Raw genomic sequence first — 25,584 nt, forward strand, 5'->3', positions numbered from 1 at the left:
ATTTAATAAACAAATATAATAGAATGTAGTTTGAGTTCTATCTTCTGCCCCATAGAGTGAATAAATGGGTTCTCTTAGAAAAGTCTTATCAGGTGAAGGGAAAAGAAGACGTCGACAAGACAGAATTTATAAACTTCTTTCAGAAAAGCATTCTTTTAAAATATTCCCTCTTTTGGATTAGATACTTCTGATTGCAATATATTACTGAATATAATAATGTTTTACATATGTCTTCAATAAAAAATATGTGGTAAGAAAATATATGTTTTATTTTCTCTTTGGTGCATGCAGTATTCCACACACAAATACACATTTGGAAAACTATTTCCCATTTTGTTACTAGGTGATTATCATCTTTATCATTATGTGCACAATACAGGAACATGAATCCACTTATAAACCGAAATTCAGAATAATGTATTTATCAGTGGTAGAATTTCTCAATAGCATCATTATTTTATGAGTAAATGGCTCATTATAAACTAAAAAATCAATTGAATAAGCTCCAGAATTGTTCTAGACCTTGTATAAATTATAAAACACCATCTCTTCCCACTGTATTTAAATTTAGCAAAATAGGGCTGGCTTCCCTGGTGGTACAGTAGCCAATGCAGGGTACACGGGTTCCACCTCTGGTCCAGGAAGATTCCCAAGCTGTGGAGCAACTAAAGCCCGTGGCCACAACTAGAGCCCGTGTGCTGCAATTACTGAAGCTTGCACCTGGAGCGTGTGCTCTGCAACAAGAGAAGCCACCACAATGAGAAGTCCTCTCATCGCCATAAGGAGTAACCCCTGCTCGCCACAACTAGAGAAAGCCTGTGCACGCCAACAAAGACTCAGCACAATGAATAAATAAGTGAAGATTCAACCTCTAAAATTATTTCAAAAGTTATTAGTATTATTTCTGTACCAGAGGTATCAATTTCTGTTGAAATAAGAAAAGGATAATTAATTTCAATTATTTTTTAAAGGCTCCTTGAAGATGGGGACACCTGAGGTAAGCCAAGTAGAATTCTATCTGACAGTGGTTCCAAAAGTATCAACGTCAGAAATACAGGGTATATTCAGAAAGCACTAACAGTAAAACATAATTTAAAATGTCTGAGGCAAAATATGAATTATCACATAGTCAGCCATTTTATATAATGCTTGCCATACGAATTACTCGAAATTATATTTTATTGAATTCTCTTTTTTCTTTTTTTAAATTAATTATTTTAATTGGAGGCTAATTATTTTATAATATTGTGGTGGTGTTTGCCATACATTTACATGAATCAGCCATGGGTGTACATGTTATGTGAGCTTAAGTAAATAGCAGAGTTAAAATTCAACCGCAGAACAGCCTAACCTCAAAGACCTTATTATTATTACTCATCAAATTCTTCCAACTTAATTCTAGAAGGACATATGGGAGACAGATGGCAGAGGATCTTGAACCCCATTAGGGTTTTGGATTTAACTTTGTAGAAAGTGGCTCAGATAATTAAGAATCTGCCTGTAATGCAGAAGACCTGGGTTCAATACCTGGCTCAGGAAGAGCCCCTGGAAAAGGAAATGGCAACCCACTTCAGTATTCCTGCCTGGAGAATTCCATGGACCAAGGAGTCTGGCGGGCTACAGTCCATGGGTCACAAAGAGTCGGACATGACTGAGTGACTAACACTTTCACTTCTCATAGAAAATGAGGGTCCCAGTGAAAATTTTTGTGCTAATGAGTGACTAGGTCCTATTTCATGAGATGACACTGGGGCAGGCCTCAGAAATCTCATGATACGTGCTGTGCTGTTGATCATATGATACAGAGACACCCCCGTGGCCAGATTACTAAGGCAGAGAGCCCAGGATGGTGTCAGGATCTTCCAAAAAGCCAGCGTTCCAAGCTGAGCTTGCTGGCCCCAAAGCCTGGAGATGGTCTGTACACTGCTGAGGTGGGCAAGTCCACGGTGCACGGCCTAAAACAACACCAGTCAATCATTCTCTATGTTAATTGAAGGCTGTATACATTGCATGGCCCTGACCTATTTCATTACTTCAAGTGAGGCAGATGGACAATTTCAGTCTCTAGAGTAGGGCATGCTTTCTCATAGCTGTCACTCTGCCCTACCCTGGCTCCTTAACTGGAAACCCTCTTCCTTCCCTTCATCTTCTCAGCTTCTTCATTCTCGTCTCTCAACACCCACTTCAATCATTGTCACTTTCTAGGAGCATTTCTTGGTATCTCTTCCTATTGACCCAACCTACTTGCTCAGCTACTTCTCTACCCCCTCCAGCAATTAAGATACTATATTTTTCCTATGCCTGCCAGTCTGTGAGCCCCCTGAGAATAAGGACAATTTTATCATTTCTGTTGGAGAAGGAACTGGCAACCCACTGCAGTATTCTTGCCTGGAGAATCCCATGGACAGAAGAGCCTGGAGGGTTAGAGTCCATGGGATCGCAAAGACTTGGACACAACTGAGTGACTAGCACACACATCATTTCTGTTTCTCCAGCATCAGCAGAATGTCTATCTAGCACAGGCATACATTACTTTTGGAAGCGAAGAATACAGTCAAGTTCTCTCAAGCACCTAAAAGGAAGTGCCTGTATTTAATCATAATATATCTCTCAAAAGTGAAAGTTGCTCAGTTGTGTCCGACTGTTTGTGACCCTGTGGACTGTACAGGCCATGGAATTCTCCAGGCCAGAATACTGCAGTGGGTAGCATTTCCCTTCTCCAGGGAATCTTCCCAACCCAGGGATCAAACCCAGGTCTCCTGCATTGAGGGCAGATTCTTTACCAGCTGAGCCACAAGGGAATTCCAAGAATACTGGAGTGGGTAGCCTATCCCTTCTCCAGCGGATCTTCCTGACCCAGGAATCAAAGCGGGGTCTCCTGCATTGCAGACGGATTCTTTACCAACTGAGCTATCAGGGAAGCCCATATTTCTCAAAACAACCATGAAAACCAAATAAATGAACCCCAAACATTATACTGACTAAACATGTCACATGAAAAAATCCCATTCCCAGAAAGCCAATACAGCAGTGTTACCTCTAGACAACAGCCCTTTGAATGACCTTTGAAAGGTTTGTGTAAATGCCACCCTTAGCATGAAGACACAAATACAAACTCATGAAGACAATTGCATTTTGGGAGAAATTCACCATTTTACAGGAAGAGTAATAAAGTCATTGAAAGCAATCTTGTGTGCTTTTTGAAAGAAGTTATGAGACAGATGAATAACATATTAATAAATTCTAAAATGTTACAGAGAAGATGTATCTGGGAAATGTAGTTCCTTGAAAACCTTAAAAGTGAGTGATGGTGAAGCAAACCTGAAAGCTAGCCATCAGGTATCCAAAACAACTGGTTTTAAAGCAATGACGGCAGATTTGCTTTTTCTAGAGTGTAAAGGTATTCTAGTTTAGCATCATGATTCTGTGATTGGATTCTGAATTTTTCTATTATAGTACTCTTCTATAATTTGATTTTCCCACATTATCATGAACATCATTCTTTCAAAATTCTGCAAAATATTCATTAATTTGTACACAACTTCTAACCATTCCCTGAATCCCAAAGAACTAGGCTGATTCCAATTTTTGCTGTTAACAAAGCTTCAGTGGACATTTATATATACACATACATACACATGTACATAATCACAGGAGCACATACATATGTTGATATATTTTTATAAGACAGACTCTTAAAAAGGAGGCTGCCATATCAAAGACACATGCAAATAATTTTTTAGTTTTCCTAAATTTCCCTCTCAACAAAGTGTATCAATTTACACTCCCACCAACAGTTCTTAATAGGACTTCTTAACCACAAACTTAATAATCGTTAATCAGCTGATTTAATCAGTTTTTAAATTCTTAATAATCTAGTAAGAATTATGATTACCTGATGTATACCCATCATCTGCACACATGCTGACAATCAATAAATATGAGTTGATTGAATCATAGAATGAGCTAGTACAGCCACTATGGAGAACAGTGTGGAGATTCCTTAAAAAACTGGAAATAGAACTGCCTTATGATACAGCAATCCCAATGCTCAGCATACACACTGAGGAAACCAGAAGGGAAAGAGACACGTGTACCCCAATGTTCATCGCAGCACCGTTTATAATAGCCAGGACATGGAAGCAACCTAGATGTCCATCAGCAGATGAATGGATAAGAAAGCTATGGTACATACACACAATGGAGTATTACTCAACCATTAAAAAGAATACATGTGAATCAGTTCTAATGAGGTGGATGAAACTGGAGCCTATTATACAGAGTGAAGTAAGCCAGAAAGAAAAACACCAATATAGTATACTAACACATATATATGGAATTTAGAAAGATGGTAACAATAACCCCGTATACGAGACAGCAAAAGAGACACTGATGTATAGAACAGTCTTTTGGACTCTGTGGGAGAGGGAGAGGGTGGGATGATTTGGGAGAATGGCATTGAAACATGTATAATATCATATATGAAACGAGTCGCCAGTCCAGGTTTGATGCACGATACTGGGTGCTTGGGGCTGGTGCACTGGGACGACCCAGAGGGATGGTACGGGGAGGGAGGAGGGAGGAGGGTTCAGGACGGGGAACACATGTATACCTGTGGTGGATTCATTTTGATATATGGCAAAACCAATACAATATTTTAAATTAAAAAAATAAATAAATAAAAAATATATATATATTTCACAAAACAACTATGAAAACCAAACAAACAGACCCTAAACAATACACTACTAAACATATTACATGGAAATTCCCAGAAAGCTAACACTTATTATCACTAAACATGGTAAATTTTCTTGAATGTCACCATGTGTCCATGTATAAACAATTGTTGCAGTATTTTAAACATGGACTAAATATTAAATACAGACAATGAAAATTAATTTGCTCTTTAAATTCTATTTCTGCTTATTTGAAATAAAAGTAAGAGCAAAAAAACAGAATTTATATGAGGAAAGAATTATTGGTGGAGATCTGCCAGTACTTTTATGGATTGTTGAGAAAGTGAATAAGCAAGAGATTTCATCTCAGCATTTTCAAAAAAATAATAAAATTAAGTGCAGAAAAAATCAAGGAAAAGGCAATAAAAACAAGTCCAATAATGATGCAAATAAATTCTTCTTTCCAGATAAAGGTGGTGGTTGGTACTGACCGTGGGCATGGGGGTATCAGGTGCTGCTAACACAGCGTGCGTGTTCATTAGCTCACGGGCAGGCTGACTCGTGCCCAAGGAAGGTACAGCAAGGATACCGGTACACAGCGTGGAAAAAGTGAGTTGAATTGAGTGGGAAAAAATGAAAGCCAAGGACTACCTGTATTTACTGTTGTTGATATAAAGGATCAACCTTAAGTACTGAAAATGTTTTTCTTAAAAAGAAGACCACACTCTGGCTAGAAATGCTAGAGCTGAGTTTCTCTGTGATTAGTAAGATGACTGAGTTAAAGGTAAGAGACATGCTGAATGTGTGTTTAATAGAGGCAGTGAGTGTGTGTGGTGAGTGATGATGAGGTGTTAGTACAAAAGTCACAGTGTTTACATGTGATCAGCATAAATATTGGTTGACTGGGAAGTCTTCCTTAGGTATTTAACAAGGAGGTACTGATAGGGTGGAAACTTTGGTACCAGTGAAGTATAACCACCAGGTGTGGGAAATCCGAAACCTTTACAACTCGTAGATAAGAGCTGTAAAGAAAGAAGAGTGAAAGAACAAGTATTTATTATTATTATGCACCAAGCATCATGGTAGTTACTTTGCAAAAATCTTCTCATTTAATGTACTTTATGATCTTCCTTTTCAAGACAAGGAAAAGTGAGAAAAAGAAAAATGATATGGGAGTCACTGTGATCTATTTCCAATGCTCATTCATTCATTTATTAAAAGTGTCTTTTTGTTAGTTGCTCAGTCATGTTCGACTCTTTGTGACCCCATGGACTGTAGTCTGCCAGGCTCCTCTATCCATGGGATTTCCCAGGCAAGAATAGTGAAGTGGGTTGCCATTTCTTTCTCCAGAGGATCTTCCCGATCCAGGGACTGAACCCAGGTCTCCTGCATTGCAGGCAGATTCTTTACTATCTGAGCCACCAGGGAAGCCCTACTCAATCCTTTAGAGGAAATTAATGCTGTGTTACTTTTGTATTTACCCCTTTAGTTCTAACTATAACCCGGGTCTTCTACATTGCAGGCAGATTCTTTACCAGCTGAGCCACCAGGGCCTATGGGCTCAGTGCTAGGAATAAAGAGGTTGAATTAGGGTCTTTGCCATTAAGGCCCTCACAGTCAGATGCAGGAAGTAGTAAGAGTTAAAATACAGTATGACATGGGACTTCCTTGGCCATCCAGTGATTAAGACTGACTTCCAATGCAAGGGGTGCAGTTTCAATTCTTTGTTGAGGAGCTGAAGATCCCACATGCCTCACGGGCAAAAAACCACAACATAAAACAGAAGCAATATAGTAAAAAATTCAATAAAGACTTTAAAAATGGTCCACATCCAAAAAAAAAAAAAAAATTTAAAGAAAAAAAAAAAACAGTATGACATGTTTCATAAGGGGTATGAATGTGAGGATTAAGGAGAAAGAGAAGGGTCGTCCAGCTGAATAGTCGAGAAAGGCTTCTCCTGAGAAATGACCTTTGAGCTGAGTGTAGCAGGACCACAGGAAATAGCCAAGTAAAGAAACAGGAATGGCATTCCAGGTCAATGGAACAGACTTGGGGAGAGACACGGGGTGGTGTGGGGGTGGGGAACATGAAGAAAGAGATGTGCTGTTTCTGAAAACTGAAAGTAGCTTATTAAGCCTGGGGAAGATGCTTATATAAATGAGAAGTCAGAGGCCTAAATATGTATGACAGCCTAAGGAATTTTAATTTTAATCCAAAAGTCAGAGTGAAGTGAAAGTTGCTCAGTTGAGTCTGACTCTTTGCGACCCATGGACTGTAGCCTGCCAGGCTCCTCTCTCCATGGGATTCTCCAGGCAAGAATACTGGAGTGGGTTGCCATTGCCTTATCCAGGGAATCTTCCCCTCCCAGAGATCGAACCCATGTCTCCTGCATTGCAGGCAGACTAACGTCTGAGCCACCCAGGGCTTTTTCAAGTTAAAGAAAACCATTCTCTAAAGAAAGTTAAAGAGAAACTTTCTCTAACGAAAGTTAAAAAGAACCACTAAAATATTTAAAGGACAGTGACAGTGGAATCACTCGTGAAGTTTGCACTGGAGTAGACAGGAGGAGGAGGAGGCTGTTGGTGAGGGGATAGAGGAAGTTCTTTCAATTAAACAAGGCCGGTGAGGGCCTGCTTTGAGCTTCCTCTACACATCCTGATCCTGGGGCTAACCGAATAATTCAAAATCCTATTTGAATTTGTGCATTTCACATCATCAGCCAGTGGTGGCAACCAGTTATGCCAGCTCTCTCCCAAAGATGGCACTACAAGCTAGAGACATCAAACCCGTCAAGGCCCTGGAAATGGGGCAGCTCTCCCTGGAGGACCATCAAAAAGGAGCAGAACATGGGCACAAGACTAAGCCTTTCACCTTGAGAATAACATGTTTTCTACATTTACAAGGAATAGAAATGAAATCAAAGCAGTCAGTGTTAGGAGTTTAAGCCTTTTTTTTTTTTTTTTTTTTTTTTTTTTTTTGCTATTAGTGCACCATTGATTACTTTCCTTACTCTTGTTGTTGTTGTTCAGAAAGTCGTGTCCGTCTCTTTGCAATCCCATGGACCGCAGCACCCCAGACTTCCCTGTCCTTCACCGTCTCCTGGAGTTTGCTCAAACTCACGTCCATTGAGTCGTTGATGCCATCCAACCAGCTCATCCTCTGTTGCCCCCTTCTCCTGCTGTCTATAAATAATGTGTTAGCCCTGATCTATGTACATATAACCCTACAACCAAAATAATGGTTTACAATTTTCTAAGAAAGTACCAAATTGTCATCTAACAATTTAAACCCTGAAAAACATCTCTTCCCCCAAAAAAGTCATAAGAAAATCAGAACTGCAGTGCACACCAGCACGCCCAGGTACCACCTGTGGGCGGACTGACAGAACTAGGTTAGCCATCCATCAGAAAGGATCCTCAGATTTAAGTATGTGCTTTAGAGAGGAAAAAAAAATATTCCCAATAAAAACAGGACAGACATGACCTGACATGATGATAGTAAATCCCATCCCAGGATGGCACTTATTACTTGCCTTTGTTCTTAATTTCAAGAAATTTGAGATTTTTATACCATTCAGAATGCATTAAACCCTGACTAATCTTTCACAATTGGTAGATTTCAATCAGGTTCTAGCCTATTCCCTGTTACTTTCCATTTCCACTGTTTCAAACCAGTATTTTCCCCTCTCACCCTGCCTCCCTCAACTTAGAGCATTTGCATCTTCTGCCTCACCTGCACTGAGATACTGAGAGAAGATACTGTGATCAGTAACACTGAAAAATTAAGACAAAACGTTCAACTTTTGAAGAGAGAGAATGGAAGACCTGGATCCATGAGCAAACCTGGCCTCCGCAGTCATTGCTTTCCCAACAGTTACAGGCTGAAGTGTAAACCCCAGACAAGCGTCACAAGCTAACAAGATTCATTAGCTGTTTCTGATGGCTGTTACCTATTCACACAGAGCATAATCTTCATATTCATACAGAGCAGAATCAAGATGCTTCCAATCAACTACTTAAAACCAGCAGTACTTTTGGACCATACCACATAGCAAGCGCTAAAACAGTTAACTGGAATCTTAACACTTTCCCACCCCTTGAAGTTTCATAAAATTTATCAGTGAAAAACAACTGATTATCTATAGAAATGGGAAAAAAAAAAAAAAAAGAAGGTTAAATCCTTTACCATATTCTGGTAATCAACTAGTTTAGGGAGTTAATGCCTTCCTCTCTCAGTCTTCAGATTTTCTGACGGGAGGCTCTGAGGAATCATGTTTACTGCTAAGAGGAAGCAAGCACAAGAATCAGAGAGAGAGCAAGAACTAGAGGGAACAGGGCACATACCCTCCACTGACTCCGGCCTCTCCCAGTCTCTCTCTCCAAGTCAACAGTTCCTTTCTGCCTGCACCACAGGCTTCCTCAGACAGGAGGATCCAGGTCAGGAGGGCATCAGACTCCTCCTGAATTCCTCCCTCCATGCTTCTCCCTCCTCTAAAGAGAGAAGAAGGGAGGCAAGCAAAGACCACAGAAAATCCCACTGCCTTAGCAATCATGGTTTCTCGGGAATCGAAAGGGATGTCCTTTCTCTGAAGATAAGGGTGTGTTCAGCTCACTGCATGTTTTGGCAGAGTACTTGACAAGACAGAAAAGTATGTAGCTTAACAGGAAAAGAAGGGCTGAGAAATGGTACCTGAAATTGAAGCCACTAAGCTCCATGAAAGACTGATTAGCAGGGATAACTTAGAAAATATCCATCATGTTGTCAGCTGGAAAATCTGGGCAAAATGAACATTGCTTTATATTGAGTTTTGAAATCTGGAATAACTGGTGATTCTTAGGATTGAGTACAATAATTAACAGTGACCATAACCTCCTGGATTTCTAAGATGGGTTCATATTTATCACCAGTTATTTTAGTCTTAACTTAAAATCATATATCTCTTGCCCCCTTATGGACTCATTCTTGTTAGACTAAACTGAGTTTTAGAAAATACAGTCACTCTTGTAGGCATTCATTAAATATCTGTCAATTTCACATGACCAATTAGTCATGTAAAAACTTTCACAGCATGAATTGAATTAGCTTATTGCTTTCCATGCCTATGGATACACTTTGATCCAAGACTCCACCATTATCTCATTAATCTTTGTATCTCAAGGCTTAGTTTAAATTGTGCCTGGTACATTAGACACTTAATAAATACAAATAAATATATTCCATATATGTGGAATGTATACTCATTGACTGAATTATCCTTATTCAGTCAATTCTTAACATTGTCATCAAAATTGTCTCTTCTAGTAGCTGTAGGTTATGGGAGGATCAATGTTTCTAAAAGAAAAATCATGAAGAGATATCATTAAACTTCTACGTTCCAAGATTTGCAGCTCTCACAAGAGGTCTGAGAATTCTATTCATATTTGGATTCAGTTCTTGGATAAGTCATTTAAATTTTTCAGCATACTTTGCTTATTTGTAAAGTTAGAGAATTGGATTAAACCAGTGTTTTTTTATACGGCTTCCCAGGCGGCACTAATGGTAAAGGATCCGCCTGCCAGTGCAGGAGACACAAGAGCCTCAGGTTCAATCCCTGGATGGAGAAGATCCCCTGGAGGATGAAATGGCACCCACTCCAGTATTCCTGCCTGGAAAATTCCATGGACAAAAGAGCCTGGTGGGCTACAGTCCATGGGGTCGCAGAGTCAGACATGACTGAGCACTGACACACACGGTGTTTTTAAAACTGTGGCTCACACTCCCCCAATAAGGAGTCACGACGTCAATTTAGCATGCCTGTCTAGACAAATATTTTTACAGAATTAGATAGAACATAAAAGAAAAAGAAATAGGAGAGTATCTCACACAGAGTCAGAGTACACACTTATATATCTATGTATCAGTTGTTGACATAACTCTATTTTTGACCATAGTTAAAACAAGTTTGAATACCACTAGACTAGATCATCTTGAGCTTCTTTAGTTTCAAATGTTTGAATTTGAGGAATAGATTTAAGGAGAAACAGGAAGGGCTTTAGTGGTAGGAATGGGGGAGTAAGAGTGACAGAGGACAGTGCCTCTCGGAGCAGAGCAAAAGTTGTGCCCGTGAGAGATGCTTCAGTCCCTTTAATATTATTCACATCATCTGAAGATAAGCAGTAGGTAAATCTTTTTACAGAATACCTCTTCCTGGAGAGTACTGGGAAAGTAAAGTCATCAAATCCCGGAGGACTAGAGTTTGTAAAATGACTCAGCGATCCTCAGTGACCAAAAGCTGGTTACTAAGGAAAGGTGTGTGCGTGCTGCCACTTAGTCATCTCTGACTCTGCGACCCCGTGGACTGTAGCCCATGAGTCTCCTGCATCTCCAGCATTGGCAGGCGGATTCTTTACCATTGAGCCACCTGGGAAGCCGGAGGAAAGATCATGTGTATTCAAAGCTATTGTTTTTCCAGTAGTCATGTACGAATGTAAGAGTTGGTCCATAAAGAAGGTTGAGCACAGAATTGATGCTTTTGAATTATGGCGCTGGAGAAGACTCTTGAGAGTCCCTTGAACTGCAAGGAGGTCAAACCAGTAAATCCTAAAGAAAATCAGTCCTGAATATTCATTAGAAGGACTGTTGCTGAAGCTGAAGTTCCAATACTTTGGCCACCTGATGTGAAGAGCTGACTCACTGGAAAAGACCCTGATGTTGGGAAAAATCTAAGGCAAGAAAAGGGGGCAGTAGAGGATAAGATGGTTAGATAGCATCACCAACTCAATGGACATGAGTTTGAGCAAAGTTCAGGAGATAGTAGATGACAGAGGAACTGGTGTATTGCAGTGCATGGGTAAACAAAATCAGACACAACAAGGGAAAGACAGTTCATCTAACATGGAAGAAAGGCTCCATGTAGGTTTTAGGTGTATCCTATCTTCATTTATTTAAATTGAACCTAGCAAACCCTACTCTATCTTTGCTTTGATCTTCTGCTTTTGGAGTATGATATAGCTTGCCATTTGTAGATGATGAAACATGTGCTCATGACTCCTGCCCAGTGAGGTCTTGTCAACCTAACCTGGATATGGGATTGGTGCCCGGTCTTCACCACTGAGGAACCATGCAGTGACAGGCGAGTCCCTTACCTCCCCGGGCTTCACAGGCTTCACCTCCAAAATGTGAGTTTCCTGGACAACACATGTTTCTGGGTATGAAATTGCCCAGATCGCATCTGCTCTAATTTAACAAGACAATCCCTGTAGATACTAAGTCTTTCCCTAAAAGGAGAGTGACCTGAGGCACTCTAGGCACTTTGTTCAAGGAGAAACCAGTTTCAGAGAATCCCCTTTGTGAGTAAAGCCCCAGGTATGTAATTTCCAGGGTGTTTTATGGTCAACTGAGAAAATTAGGAATGAAGGCTCTTGGAGAGCAATGAACTGTTGTTCCCCGAGGGATAAGTTTTCTGAAAGAAACTTCAGAATTCCTTGAGATTTTGTGTTACCCCTCCCCTTTCTGCGTGCTCCCCTTCTTAGTGGACCGAAGCGGGGTGGTCAGACTCAGTGCATCTACTCCCACACGCTCACTCCCCGCTCCACACACACAGAAGCTTGCTTTTCCTCAAGTTCTAGCAGAATGGGTTTTAATTAAGTCCAAATAAATACTGAGCAATTTTATGAATTGGATCCTCTTTTAAGAGTGAAAAAAAAAAAATTGGGAGAGGGGGCATTTAACTTTTAGAGTGAAAATACAGAAAATAAATTTCCTCTGATAAACAGAGTAACACAAATTTCAGATCTATACTTTGCCCAGAGGTAGTATGGAAAGGGAAAATTAATAAAAGGAAAAGAAAGAATGGGTGGGGGTGGGGCACTGCTGAAGGAGCAGGAAGTAAAAGGATGAGAGGGAGGGAGAGGGAATAGTAATTAGGAATGGAAAGAGCAAGCTACATCCAGACAGGCAAACTGGAAGGGGGATGTGCCTTGAAAGGCAGTCAGGAGCGGATGCTGGGTTCCCTAGCCCCAAGGAGCCTGCCACACTCTGGAACCTCACACACACACACACACACCCCTCCCACTCCTCCACCCCAACTTCTTCACCCCCTCATCCCTGGTCCAGCCACGGTGAGATCTCTGACCTCCTCACCAGGAAGCCAACACAAGACAGAGAAGAGATAATCCTTGTTCTAGGATAGACAGTCATTTCCTGGTTTGGAGCTTGTTAAACTGACTAGTTGCCTGTTTTTGTTCCTAATTTGTACTCCATTTCCATTGTTGTTGTTTTTCTCATAGTAGTCAAAAATGCCAACCTCTTTGACTTTTTATTATGACTTTGTCTCCCTTAGACCTGACTGTGAGCATAACAAGAACTTTTTCAGACACTGAAAGGTGCCCACAGTCTGACCTGGAATCTCTGACCCTGATCTCAGACTTTCTCCCCAGGATTCCCAGATCTGTTCTTTCAGTGTAACACTCAGAGGCATGATTCCTAATGCACATTTTGCTCACACTTTCAATTCAACAAGCACTTATTATCTGGCATGGACAGGTGAGGCATGGGGGCTACAAAGAGGTACCAGACACAGCTCCACCCTTGGGAATGCTACAGACTAGTAAGAGGGATCAACATGTAAGCAAACATTTCAGGATAATCTTTAAGAAATTCCTACCCATGTGCTTTCCCATTGGCTCAGGGGTAAAGAACCCACTCACCAATGCAGGAGACATGGGTTTGATCCCTAGGTCAGGCAGAGAGGAAAGATCCCCTGGAGAAGGAAATGGCAACCCAATCCAGTATTCCTGCCTGGAGAATCCCATGGAAAGAAGAGCCTGTCAGGCTACAGTCCATGGGGTCTCAAAAGAGTCAGATACAACCGAGCAACTAAACAACAACCCATGTATGGGAATGCAGACCCAGAGCACAGGCTAGTTTGGGAGATAGAAGATGGCATCTGGAGAAGATGAATCCTCAACTATTAATATGTTATATATATGCATGTATATATATATATAGATATAGATATAGATATATATACTACTGTTTGTCCATTAACCTTTTAATATTTATTTATTTGGCCATGCCTGGTCTTAGTTGCAGCACGTGGGATCTAGTTCCCTGACCACAGGTGGAGCCTAGGCCCCTGCACTGGGAGCAGAGGCTCAGCCACTGGACCACCAGGTAGGTCCCTAGTCATTCATCTTTAATGGACACTTAGTTTGCTTCCATATGTTGGCAAGTGTAAATAATGCTGCTATGTAGCTTTTTGAATCAGTGTTTTTGTTTTTGTTTTCAGATAAATACCCAGCAGTGGAATTGCTGGGTCATATAGTAGCTCTATTTTTAGTTTTTTGAGAAACTCCCATACTGTTTTTCACAGTGACTGTACCAAATTATGTTCCCATAAACAGTGTATGAGGATTCCCTTTTCTCCACATCCTCTCCAACATTTGTTGTGTTCTTTATGAACACAGCCATTCTGACAGGTGCAAGGTGATAGTTCATTGTAGTTTTGATTAGCATTTCCCTGATGACTAGTGAAATTGAATATCTTTTCACGTACCTGTTGGCCACCAGCATGTCCTTTGGAAAAATGTCTATTTACGTCTTCTGTCCATTTTTCAATTGAGTTGTTTCCTGTGATGTTCAGTTGTATGAACTGTTATATATTTTGGGTATTAACCCCTTAGCAAGTATTTTCTCCCATTCAGTGGGTTGTCTTTTTGTTTTGTTGAGGGTTTCCTTTGCTATGCAAAACTTTTTAAGTCTAATGAGGTCTCATTTGTTTATTTTTATTTCATTTCCTTTGCACTAGGAGATAGACCCCCAAAAATATTGCTATGATTTGTGTCCCAGGGTTTTCTGTCTATATTTTCTTCCAGGATCTTTATAGTTTCTGGTCTTTCACTTAGGTCTTTAATCTATTTTGAATTTAGTTTTTTATATGGGGTGAGAAAATGTTCTAATTTCATTCTTTTACATTATCGCTGTCCAGTTTTCCCACAATATTCTTGTTAATCACTCTTAATTGGCTGGTGGGGACATATATTTTTCTTCCATACAGACTTTACATTTTTTTTTTTAATCTTTCTCCACCCCCATCTTTCACATAGACTATGGATCAAGTCTGAGAACTGCACTGAGAATTTATCTATGAGGAATTGACATAGTAATTCATTTCATCCTGGAACACATTAATATCTTTCTATTTTCTTAGGTCTTATTTTATGCCCTTCATTAATAGTCTTCTAATCATTCTTAAGAAAGTTACTTGCAAATATTTTACAGTTTTTCAGAGTCTGAATGGATTCTTATTTCACTTTCTAGGTCCTTTTTTACTACTAGGGTAAAAAAAAAGTTACTAACTTATTATATAAAAATCCATGTTAAAATTTCTAAGATAAGCATTACATGCAAATGTGTGATAATAAATTTGAAGATGCTAGAAGATATGGATAAAAGATATGGATGAAATGCTAGAAGATATGGATAATTTCCTTGAAAAATATAAACCATTGAAAGATGGCCCCCAAAATAGAAAACTTCTACAGACCAATTGACCATAGTGAAACTTGGAGTAACTGGAGATAAATTTCCTAAGCTCAAAATACTTGCTTAAGATGCAGGCTGACCAATCCAAATTAGTATACACTACATCACTTCAAAGTCTAAAGGAATAAAAAGGTGTTCCAAAAATTTGTCAAACATGACTTCATGCAGAGAACTAAAGATTAATATTGTCACCATGTTGCACAAGTTAATCAACGTGTACACACATCCATAAAATTGGCCGTGTGTCTAAGGCTTCAAAAACGAAGCCCAAACTGACTCATGAGCGTGCTGTAAGAACAAGGGAGACTAGAGGTGGAGTTTTCTCGACTTTAATCTCTCTTGAGGTGTAGCCTTCCAGGAAACCAAATAGGCTCCACCTGTGCCAACACTGGGTCAAAAACCATAAAATTATACCATAAATATTGTGCTTTGAGAAAAGCTCAGCTTAAGTGAGTCCACAGGAATCTTCAGAAGTTTCAATAAAGGAAAGTAAACTGAAATGATGTTCAAAAAAGTTAACATGAAACAATAGAGAAAAAAATTCCATAAGCTAGGCAACATTTTCCTGTAGACATAGATTTATTACCTATTCAGGTACATAATGGATTCTGATCCTCTTCTTAATGTCAGCGAATAGAATAATGGTGTTTATTCAAAGGAAGGCCAATTAGACATGTCCCAAACTGCAGAAGAAACATGCTCATATGTTTGAACAGGAAGTTCAGTGCCTTCCTAAGTCTTATGTGACTGTAAAACTGATCTGCACAATACGAGAATTATCAGGCCCCTGAAAAACACAAGCAACAAAATACACTTGCCATTTTTTTCCTCTCATTCATCTTTTCAGGAGGTTTTGTCACTCCTAGTCAGGACCCCAGGGCTTACAATGCATGGGATGATCAGTTGTGCAAGTTTTACAGGTTTGCCAAACTTCCTTGCAACTTACTAATCATAAAAGTATCAGTGTATGATGCCTCATTAGGTAAAATGTCAGCAACCCATGAGTCTTTGTAGAGATTAAACACATCTGTCTTTGACCCAGAAGAACGAAATGTGATAGACTGCTCATTTTTCGGAAATATCCTTCCTCACTTCATTAGAGCTAGTAGTTCTTAACTACAGTCGTTGCTAAAATCCTTGGAGATCATTTTCTCAAATGTTCCATGCTGTTTTCAGAGCCCATCTGAGGCAGAGCAGGGAGCAGGCAGCTGCTGCAGCAAATGATGCAGTGTATACATTCCACCAGCAGCCACTCCTCGTGACGCGTGGTTTGAGAAGCTGGTGGAACATTCCACATGATATTGCTTCCCACGGGTTGGGTGGGGTGGGGGGGGTAAGCTTTATTTATCTTTTTGACTGTGCCAGGTCTTAGTTGCAGCATGCGGGATCTAGTTCCCTGACCAGGGATCAAACCCCGGGCCCCCTGCATTGGGAGCATGGAGCCTTAGCCACTGGACCACCAGGGAAGTCCCTGGGTTGAGCTTTAAATTCTAAAAATTATTTTTCCTTCCTTAGAAATTACCAGTAATGATACTGGTACAATTTGACTCTTAGGAAAACATAAGTCATGGCCCTCACGATACTTAAAAATATTTGAGAACTTCTGTGAAATGTGCTCTTTATCATCAAAAGGACTATTAAAAATATACAAATACAGGGATCTAACAACAACTAGGGAGTATAGGAAATTAATACTTAACTTTTTATATTTCATTGTCCTATCTCTTCAAATCATATCATTTTATTATCTGAGATGGTGAAAAATCATATCATTCTGTCACCTCCCCTGAAAAGGTCAGGATGAGGTTAGATTGAGGAGGGATATCAGGTTCTCTGGATCAAACCAAGATCCAGAACTTATTTAATTTTGGCTCCAGTTTCTTAGATTGCTATACTCAGAATCTTAACTTCATTTAATTTATTATAATCCAATTAATTATTATTTGCATTTATAGGAACCACATTTAAATCTCTTGAAAGTAGAAGTGAGAGTATAGCCACTCAGTTGTGTCCGACTCGTTGTGACCCTATGGAGACCCTTCAGTCTCCTCTGTCCATGGAATCCTCCAGATGAGAATACTGCAGTGGGTAGCCATTCCCTTCTCCAGAGGACCTTCCCCACCCAGAGACACAACTGGGGTCTTCTGTACTGCAGGCAGATTCTTTACCACTGAGCCATCAGGGAAGCCCCCTTTAAATCTCTTACTATAGGTAATTCTTTTCTACTTCTTTTATGAGAAAACAGTACCCATATAAAAATATATATTTTAGCTCTACTAAGAGACAGTTTAGCTCTACTAGGAGATTTAAAGCTAAAATCTCTTAGTAGAAGTAAAATATATATTTTATATGAGTACTATATTCTCATAAAAGAAGTAGAAAAGGATTACCTATAATAAATGTTATGCCTCAGGGGGATGGGGAAGAGGAGAGACAATTTCTTACACTATCAGCGGGAACGTAAATTGATAGAGCCTTCTGGGATGATGAGCCATTAAAAATCTGGAGTATATGTGCCTTTTGAGCCAGCAGACATACTTGCACACAATTTTTAAAGATATGTTCATTTATTCACCCTGCAAAGTGCTGGGAATATGCTGTAAAATGAAACAGACATGATCCCTCCTGACAGAGCACACAGACAAGTGGAGGAAGGTCATGTTAAGTATTCCAACTAAGAGATAACAATGACACACGGTACTAAGCCCCGTGTGTGTGGGCATGCGTGCACTCAGTCCCTCGTCACGTTTGACTCTTTGTGACCCCATGGACTATAGCCTGCCAGGTTCCTCTGTCCAAGAAATTTTCAAGGCAAGAATACTGGAGTGAGTTGACATTTCCTACTCTAGGTAATCTTCCCTACCCAGGGATCAAACTGGCATCTCTTGTGTCTTCTATATTGGCAGGCAGATTCTTTACCACCAAGCCACCTGGGAAGCCCCATTACGCCCTATACAGGTAGCAAATTGGGATGATGGATGAAATAATGGGGATGAGCAGGCCCATGCTATGGAAGAGGAAGAAAGGACCCCTATGAGAAAGCCTCAGAAGCCACCACCTGATGAATGAGAAGTAGCCAGTCTTGCAGGAGAGAAACTGAGTAATGACCTAAGACAGGAAAAGATGATTTTCGAAGAACAAAAGAAGGTGCATGTGAGATGAAGGGAGTTTGCGATGTGGCTGGAGGGGAACACAAAGAAGGACCAGGCAGTTCCCTGGAAGCCACGACAGGCGGTTTTGATTCTGTTCCAAGTACACTGCAAGCTGCGGTCCTTTTAAAAATAGCAGTCAGGTTGCTGACTGAGAGCGGACTGAGAGGCAGACTGGGTGAGAGGCGAGAAAGAAACAGGAACTGAGTCCTAGGCCCCTTGCCTAAGCTACCTTGAGAGATTCCAAGAATCTGGCAAGTGTGGGAGCCCAGAGAAGGAGGGAACTAGACGGATTCAAAAATAGGTCTTATAAGTAGATTCCACCTTATGGCTTCCATGATAGCTCAGTTGGTAAAGAATCTGCCTGCAATGCAGGAGACCCCGGTTCAAGTCCTGGATCAGAAATATCCCCTGGAGAAGGCATAGGCTGCCCATTCCAGTATTCTTGGGCTTCCCTTGTGGCTCAGCTGGTAGTGAATTCCCCTGCAATGTGGTAGACCTGGGTTCAATTTCTGGGTTGGGAAGATCCTCTGGAAAAGGGAAAAGCTACCCACTCCAGTATTTTGGCCTAGAGAATTTCATGGACTATATAGATGTTCAAGCTGGTTTTAGAAAAGGCAGAGGAACCAGAGATCAAATTGCCAACATCCACTGGATCATGGACAAAGCAACAGAGTTCCAGAAAAACATCTATTTCTGCTTTATTGACTATGCCAAAGCCTTTGACTGTGTGGATCACAATAATCTGTGGAAAATTCTGAAAGAGATGGGAATATCAGACCACCTGATCTGCCTCTTGAGAAATTTGTATGCAGGTCAGGAAGCAACAGTTAGAACTGGACATGGAACAACAGACTGGTTCCAAATAGGAAAAGGAGTTCGTCAAGGCTGTATATTGTCACCCTGTTTATTTAACTTCTATGCAGAGTACATCATCAGAAACGCTGGACTGGAAGAAGCACAAGCTGGAATCAAGATTGCCAGGAGAAATATCAATAACCTCAGATATGCAGATGACACCACCCTTATGGCAGAAAGTGAAGAGGAACTAAAAAGCCTCTTGATGAAGGTGAAAGTGGAGAGTGAAAAAGTTGGCTTAAAGCTCAACATTCAGAAAACGAAGATCATGGCATCCGGTCCCATCACGTCATGGAAATAGATGGGGAAACAGTGGAAACAGTGTCAGACTTTATTTTTCTGGGCTCCAAAATCACTGCAGATGGTGACTGCAGCCATGAAATTAAAAGACGCTTACTCCTTGGAAGGAAAGTTATGACCAACCTAGATAGCATATTCAAAAGCAGAGACATTACTTTGCCAACAAAGGTCCGTCTAGTCAAGGCTATGGTTTTTCCTGTGGTCATGTATGGATGTGAGAGTTGGACTGTGAAGAAGGCTGAGCGCCGAAGAATTGATGCTTTTAAACTGTGGTGTTGGAGAAGACTCTTGAGAGTCCCTTGGACTGCAAGGAGATCCAACAAGTCCATTCTAAAGGAGATCAGCCCTGGGATTTCTTTGGAAGGACTGATGCTAAAGCTGAAACTCCAGTACTTTGGCCATCTCATGCGAAGAGTTGACTCATTGGAAAAGACTCATGCTGGGAGGGATTGGGGGCAAGAGATGAAGGGGATGACAGAGGATGAGATGGCTGGATGGCATCACTGACTCGATGGACATGAGTCTGAGTGAACTCCGGGAGTTGGTGATGGACAGGGAGGCCTGGCATGCTGTGATTCATGGGGTCGCAAAAAGTCGGACATGACTGAGCGACTGATCTGATCTGATAGTCCACGGGGCCGCAGAGTAGGACATGACTGAGTGACTTTCACTCACTCAACCACAAGAACCAAAGAAAAGCTTTTTCTAAAGAAACTCACTGTTGAAGTGAGGAAATTCCTCCCTTCTCACTCTTTATTACCTAACAAAAATATTTCCACAAATAAGCAATTGCCTAATCAGACTAAACAAAGCCAAAAGAAGTGGACCCTGGTCCACGACATAAGTGAAAATTTTTAAATGCACGTTCACCTGTATTTATCCTTCTGTTTGGGTTTGAATCAGTATATGATAAAAATTACACAAATCTTTTGAAAGAAAGAATTCCAGGAATCACAGAACCATGGTGACCATGTTGCATACCATCTAATAGAAAATTAGATCAAAGCTCTATTTTCACTGATTTTTACAGTTGTAGGCTGTTCTCTCCAAATGCATGATTATGATGTTCTCTGACATTTCTGGATGTCTTCAAGTGATGATCTTAATGGAAGTGCATGATTCCATTATCTTGAATAACAAAAAGTGATGGATCAGTACAGTGACAGGCCATTTGGGTAACATTTTGCTAATGCATTCTTTGTGGAACCCATATTTTAATTCATGAATTGGTGGACATTCAAGAACCATTAAATATCAAAAAGTAGTGATGTCTGACATGTAAGATACATGATATACATTTCCAGTCAAAACAAGCAAAAACCAGTGAAGGCTTGCCAGGGAAGGCAGTCTTATTAAGATTCTCTACTTGATGAATAACAGAACTACTGTAGGAAATTAGGAACACTGGGGACATCATGGGAACCTCTGAAGCCACTGCCACATAAACACTCATTGCTTCATTTCTTATTTCATCTGTTCAGCTTTCAGCAGATTGAAGAACAGTGTCTTCTTTAACCTATGATGTATCGTATCTATTGTTCCATTCTTATATTTTTAATACGATGCATCAAATGAAGCACAGTACACATGTACTTTTCAATGATTATGATTATTATTGTTATGATCCTCATTTTCATTTCAGCTTCTTCAGTAAAAGCTAGCTTCCAGTTGGGGCTTATGTTTCCAAAGCCATTATCTGGAGAGTAATAACATAATCTCTCAACAGAAACCACTGGAAAATCCTCCCTTCTTTCCTTTTCACAAACAAAAACAAACAAATTAGCAAGTGAAAACATGCTGAGTCCAGAAGGCAAAGGCACCACCCAGCAGGGGTAACCTCAGTCTACCTTCCTCTCGCCTGGTAAATGTGGCCCCAATACAAGGATGTTTTATTACCTTACTGAGCTCACCAATCCTGCAAAGAAAAAGAAGTGCTATCTTAAAGTATTGTCTAGAGCACCTAGAAGATTAGGGGAGTCCTGTCTGCCTACCAGTGGACAACGGGATCTGTCCTTCCTTTCTACAACCCTCCTTAACTTAGCCTGCATCAGGCTACGGATGGTATATAACTCTCCTACAAGGGTGCCCATACTCTATTTTCACCACCCAACCAAGAATTTACTTACTGGCATTTCAAAACACAAAAATGAAGTACCAGTTAAATCCTTAACCTGTGTTTAGGTCAGGAAAGAGCAAAGTGATAATTAATATTTTTAAGCCTAATTAATAAAAATTGTCAAAGAACTAGAATTTTAGGAAAGGCAAATCAGAAGGAAAAAAATGAGCCATATCTAGAATTTAGTCCACAATGCAATTTATGGGTATTCCTAGGAATATCACAATTCACTGCTATCATTTTTAAAATCTCTTTTGTCTTTAGCACAATAATTGTTCTCTAAGTAATGTCTGACTCTGCAACCCCATGAGCTGTAGTATAACAGGCTCCTTCATCCTCCACTAACTCTGCTTTGAAGAAACTGCAAGATATTATAGAAAAGGAAGCAACTGAAGTTCATTTCTTCTCTTTTTCCCTGCCCCAAAGTTTAGAATGTTATACATAAAGACTTTCTGTACTCATATTATTTTTAAAGAACTTTCTTTTCTAATTGTAAAGCTAATACGCTCTCTTTAAAAAAAATTTTTTTTAATGTATACAATCATAATGAAAAAAGTTAAATATATTCATAATCACTTCATTCAAAAATAAGTTCTAGTATATTATGGTAATCCATTCTAGTTTCTAGTTTATATGTATTTCTTTTCATTATCTTATAATAAAATGGCCCCAGTACACATACATCTAAACCCAAAACTCTCAACAATGTTAAACAAATTCAGATGCTAAATTCACAAGTAACCAACATTTCAATTGCTGAATTATGCATTACACAAATCAGTAATAAGTTCAATAAAGCTCATCTCAGCTTCTATGCTCCTAAATTTGTTAGCTAGTCCTGTCATGGAGAAACCACTTCCTAATTCAAGAAAGACTTTGCCGTGCGCTTCAGTCTTTCCATGTTAGAAAGGATTCAGTATTTGTTCACTTTATGATTCTAATCAAAAAGTGAATAAAATACACATTATGAAACTTAGAAGGAATTCTACAAAGGATATTAAACCTGAGCTTTGGAAAATTTCCAGGTTTTTAACGATTCACTAATTATTCCTCCATTAGCATCAACACCCAACAGATTTGCCACAAATGCTAAGGTATACAATGTTAGTCATCAGTCATCAAGTGTTTTCTGAAAGTAAATAAATAAAGCCAACATTTCTCATAAATAGGTGGTGGTGGTGGAACTTCAGTCACTAAGTTGTGTCCGACTCTTTGTGACCCCATGACTATAGCCCACTAGGATTCTCTGTCCATGGGATTTTCCAGGCAAGAATACTGGAGTGGATTGCCATTACTTTCTCCAGGGGATCTTCCCAACCCAGGATCAAACCTGAGTTTCCTGCCTTGTAGGCAGATTCTTTACTATCTGAGCCACCAGAGAAGCCCATTTCCTATAAGTTAGTATTGAATAGTTTTGGCTTTGCAGCCATACAGTCTCTGTCCATTCTCAACTTCCCTCAACTTGGCCCTTTCACCACAAAGTCAGCCATTTACAACACATAAACAAATGGGAGTGGCTGTGTTCCAATAAAACTTTATTTACAAAAACTTTATCACAAAATCAAGATTTTTTTCTGGGAATGGGTAGTGGTGATGGCTGTACAACAATGTGAATACATTCAATGTCACTCAGCTGTAACCTGAAAATAGTTAAAATAGTAAATTTTATTATGTATGCTTTACCAAAATTTTTAAAAATACACACACAAAACCCCCAAATGCACAACATTTTGCCTATAAGGTGTTTTTTCCCAACTCCTTGACTATGAAATCCTTTCTGTCTGAAATACTCTCATTAAATGGCTTTTCTGAAACTAAAAAGCTTCCAAAACCTGATGCATAAACACTTATAAAGATAATATTGTTCTTCTACCAAACCTTTAAAAAAAACCTGGAATGCTGAAAGCACAAAGGCTTCAGTAGTTGTGGCCCACAGGCTTAGTTGTACCACAGCATGTGGGATCTTAGTTCTCCAACCTCGGATCAAACCCACATCCCCTGCACTGGGAAGTGGATTCCTAACCACTGAGCCACCAGGGAAGTCCCTGCAAACTACTTTTTTTTTAATTTATAAATGAAAAGAAATACAACAGAAAGATGTCAACTGAGTATTATCAGATACCTGATTTTGCAACACATGGTTTATAGATTTCAAATATCCAAGGCACCATTTGTATTTAGTGTAATTTTATTTCTAATTGTTTTCACTCAAATCCTATTATTAGCAACTGCTTGATGCGATGATTTTCTTCTTCAGATCTGCAGTTTCTTTCAAAAAATATATATATTGCTTAAAACCTAAAGTATATTTTGCGTGTGTGTGCTCAATCGCCCAGTCGTGTCTAACACTTTGAGATCCTCATGGACTGTAGCCCACCAAGCTCCTCTGTTCATGGGATTTTTCAGGCAAGAATACTGGAGTGGGTTGCCATTTCCTTCTCCCGGGGATCTTCCCAACTCAGGGATCGAACCAGTGTCTCCTGCACTGGCAGACAGATTCTTTACCACTGTGCCACCTGGGAAGCCCCCAAAATATATTTTGCTCAACTTTAAATCTACTCACACATACTCAAGCTAAAAATAAGTGCTCTTCCACAAGTTAGATTTGGGGGAATTTCGGATGTTTTGTTTTACTTTTCAGTTTTAATTGGCACCATGAGAACCAGCCAACTAGATCCTTCTACAGTGTAGTCAAGGCTAGATTTTGCCCTTCCACACTGTGATTAATTTATTATTCATCTGGTACCTTCCTATTAGAACTGGTTTTTAGCCTGTGAACTTCTCTTTCAGCTTCCTACAAAGGATTTCATTGCTTCAGGAATTGAGGTGTGTCTAAGTTTTTACCTGGGAGCAAAAGTGATGCAAGCGTTTCTGGTGAGACCAATCCTTGGTTTAGGGTGGGGAGGATCTGCATAACAGGCCATCTGCAGACTCCTGAAGACAGGAGAGACGCTGAGAAAGGGCTTTCCTGAGACATCGTATGCCGACGGTTGGAAGGACTAAAGCGGCAGCTCCCTTCGTTCACCAGGGAAATCAGAAACCATGGCTTGGCTCCCTTTCAGAACCACAGGGGCTCTGGCCATTTTAATGGTAAGTCCTTCCCTCCCCCCGCCCCCCAATAATTGCAAACTTTCCCTGTTTCCTTCCTTGTTAGAGAATATTAATTTGATTGCTGAATCCCTATTATAAATTCTAAAAAGAGTTCAGTGGAAATAAACATTTTAAAATGAAACTACAAAGATTACCAATTTCCCCCTTTTGTTGCTGTTTGGTTGTGTTTTTTTTTTTCAGTGCTGTATTTTCACATGGAAAACCAAGCCAGATAGAAATGAATTTGAAAGTTGCCATTTAGCATATTTAGTTGGAGAACTAATTAATCCTGATTGCAGGTCTATTTTCCACAGTATCTTCACTTTCTTTAAAGTCATGCTTTTATTCATCTTTTTGTTCAGGCTTTTATTCTATTACACAAAGTAAAACACATAAAAGAGAATGAGGTCTATTTCCCAAGGTTATATATATCTCTTAAGCACATGGCTAAGAATTGTACATGCCTGGTCTTGATACCTGACATGTTTTTAAGTAGTCTAAGACCATTGAATTAAAATCAAAGCAATGTTTGATTCTGGAGAAGTTGGGAGGGTTATTAAGAAAAGAATGTTTATGTTTAGCCATTATGTGCAAAAGATATCTAACCTTTAGGGAGAAAAAAATATTTTATAAGCCAGTTTTCCAGAAAAGTAAAACTTTTACTGACTGGGAAAGTTTTATATAGTATTAGATAAAAGAGTAGTGGAATCTGGAGAGCAAAGAACTAGACTAGACGTTACAGACTAGTGTGCTCCTTAACTATGTTGTTTTAGTGAAGAAAAAAATTGGTCACAATATTATCAGTTCCACATAGATATCAAAATAGTGAAATACACCATAATGAAGTTTTTAAATCCCTAATACTAAT

At 39.7% G+C, this 25,584-nt stretch overlaps 2 protein-coding genes across 2 annotated transcripts in view; one reads left to right on the top strand and one right to left on the bottom strand.

The window, feature by feature from the left end:
• The window catches only part of LOC123331265 (collagen alpha-1(X) chain-like), a 95,563-nt gene that overhangs the window by 21,765 nt on the left and 48,214 nt on the right, over window positions 1–25,584 (bottom strand). The gene's annotated exons all lie outside the window — the stretch shown is intronic.
• The window catches only part of DSG3 (desmoglein 3), a 33,075-nt gene continuing 31,891 nt past the window's right edge, over window positions 24,401–25,584 (top strand). The window contains exon 1 of the mRNA XM_006053998.3: window positions 24,401–24,716. Coding sequence (XP_006054060.3) covers window positions 24,669–24,716 — 48 coding nt within the window. The 5' untranslated portion in view covers window positions 24,401–24,668. The remainder of the gene's footprint in view (window positions 24,717–25,584) is intronic.

Source organism: Bubalus bubalis, chromosome 22, assembly GCF_019923935.1.
Source record: "Bubalus bubalis isolate 160015118507 breed Murrah chromosome 22, NDDB_SH_1, whole genome shotgun sequence".
In the NCBI taxonomy this organism is placed as follows: Eukaryota; Metazoa; Chordata; class Mammalia; order Artiodactyla; family Bovidae; genus Bubalus; species Bubalus bubalis.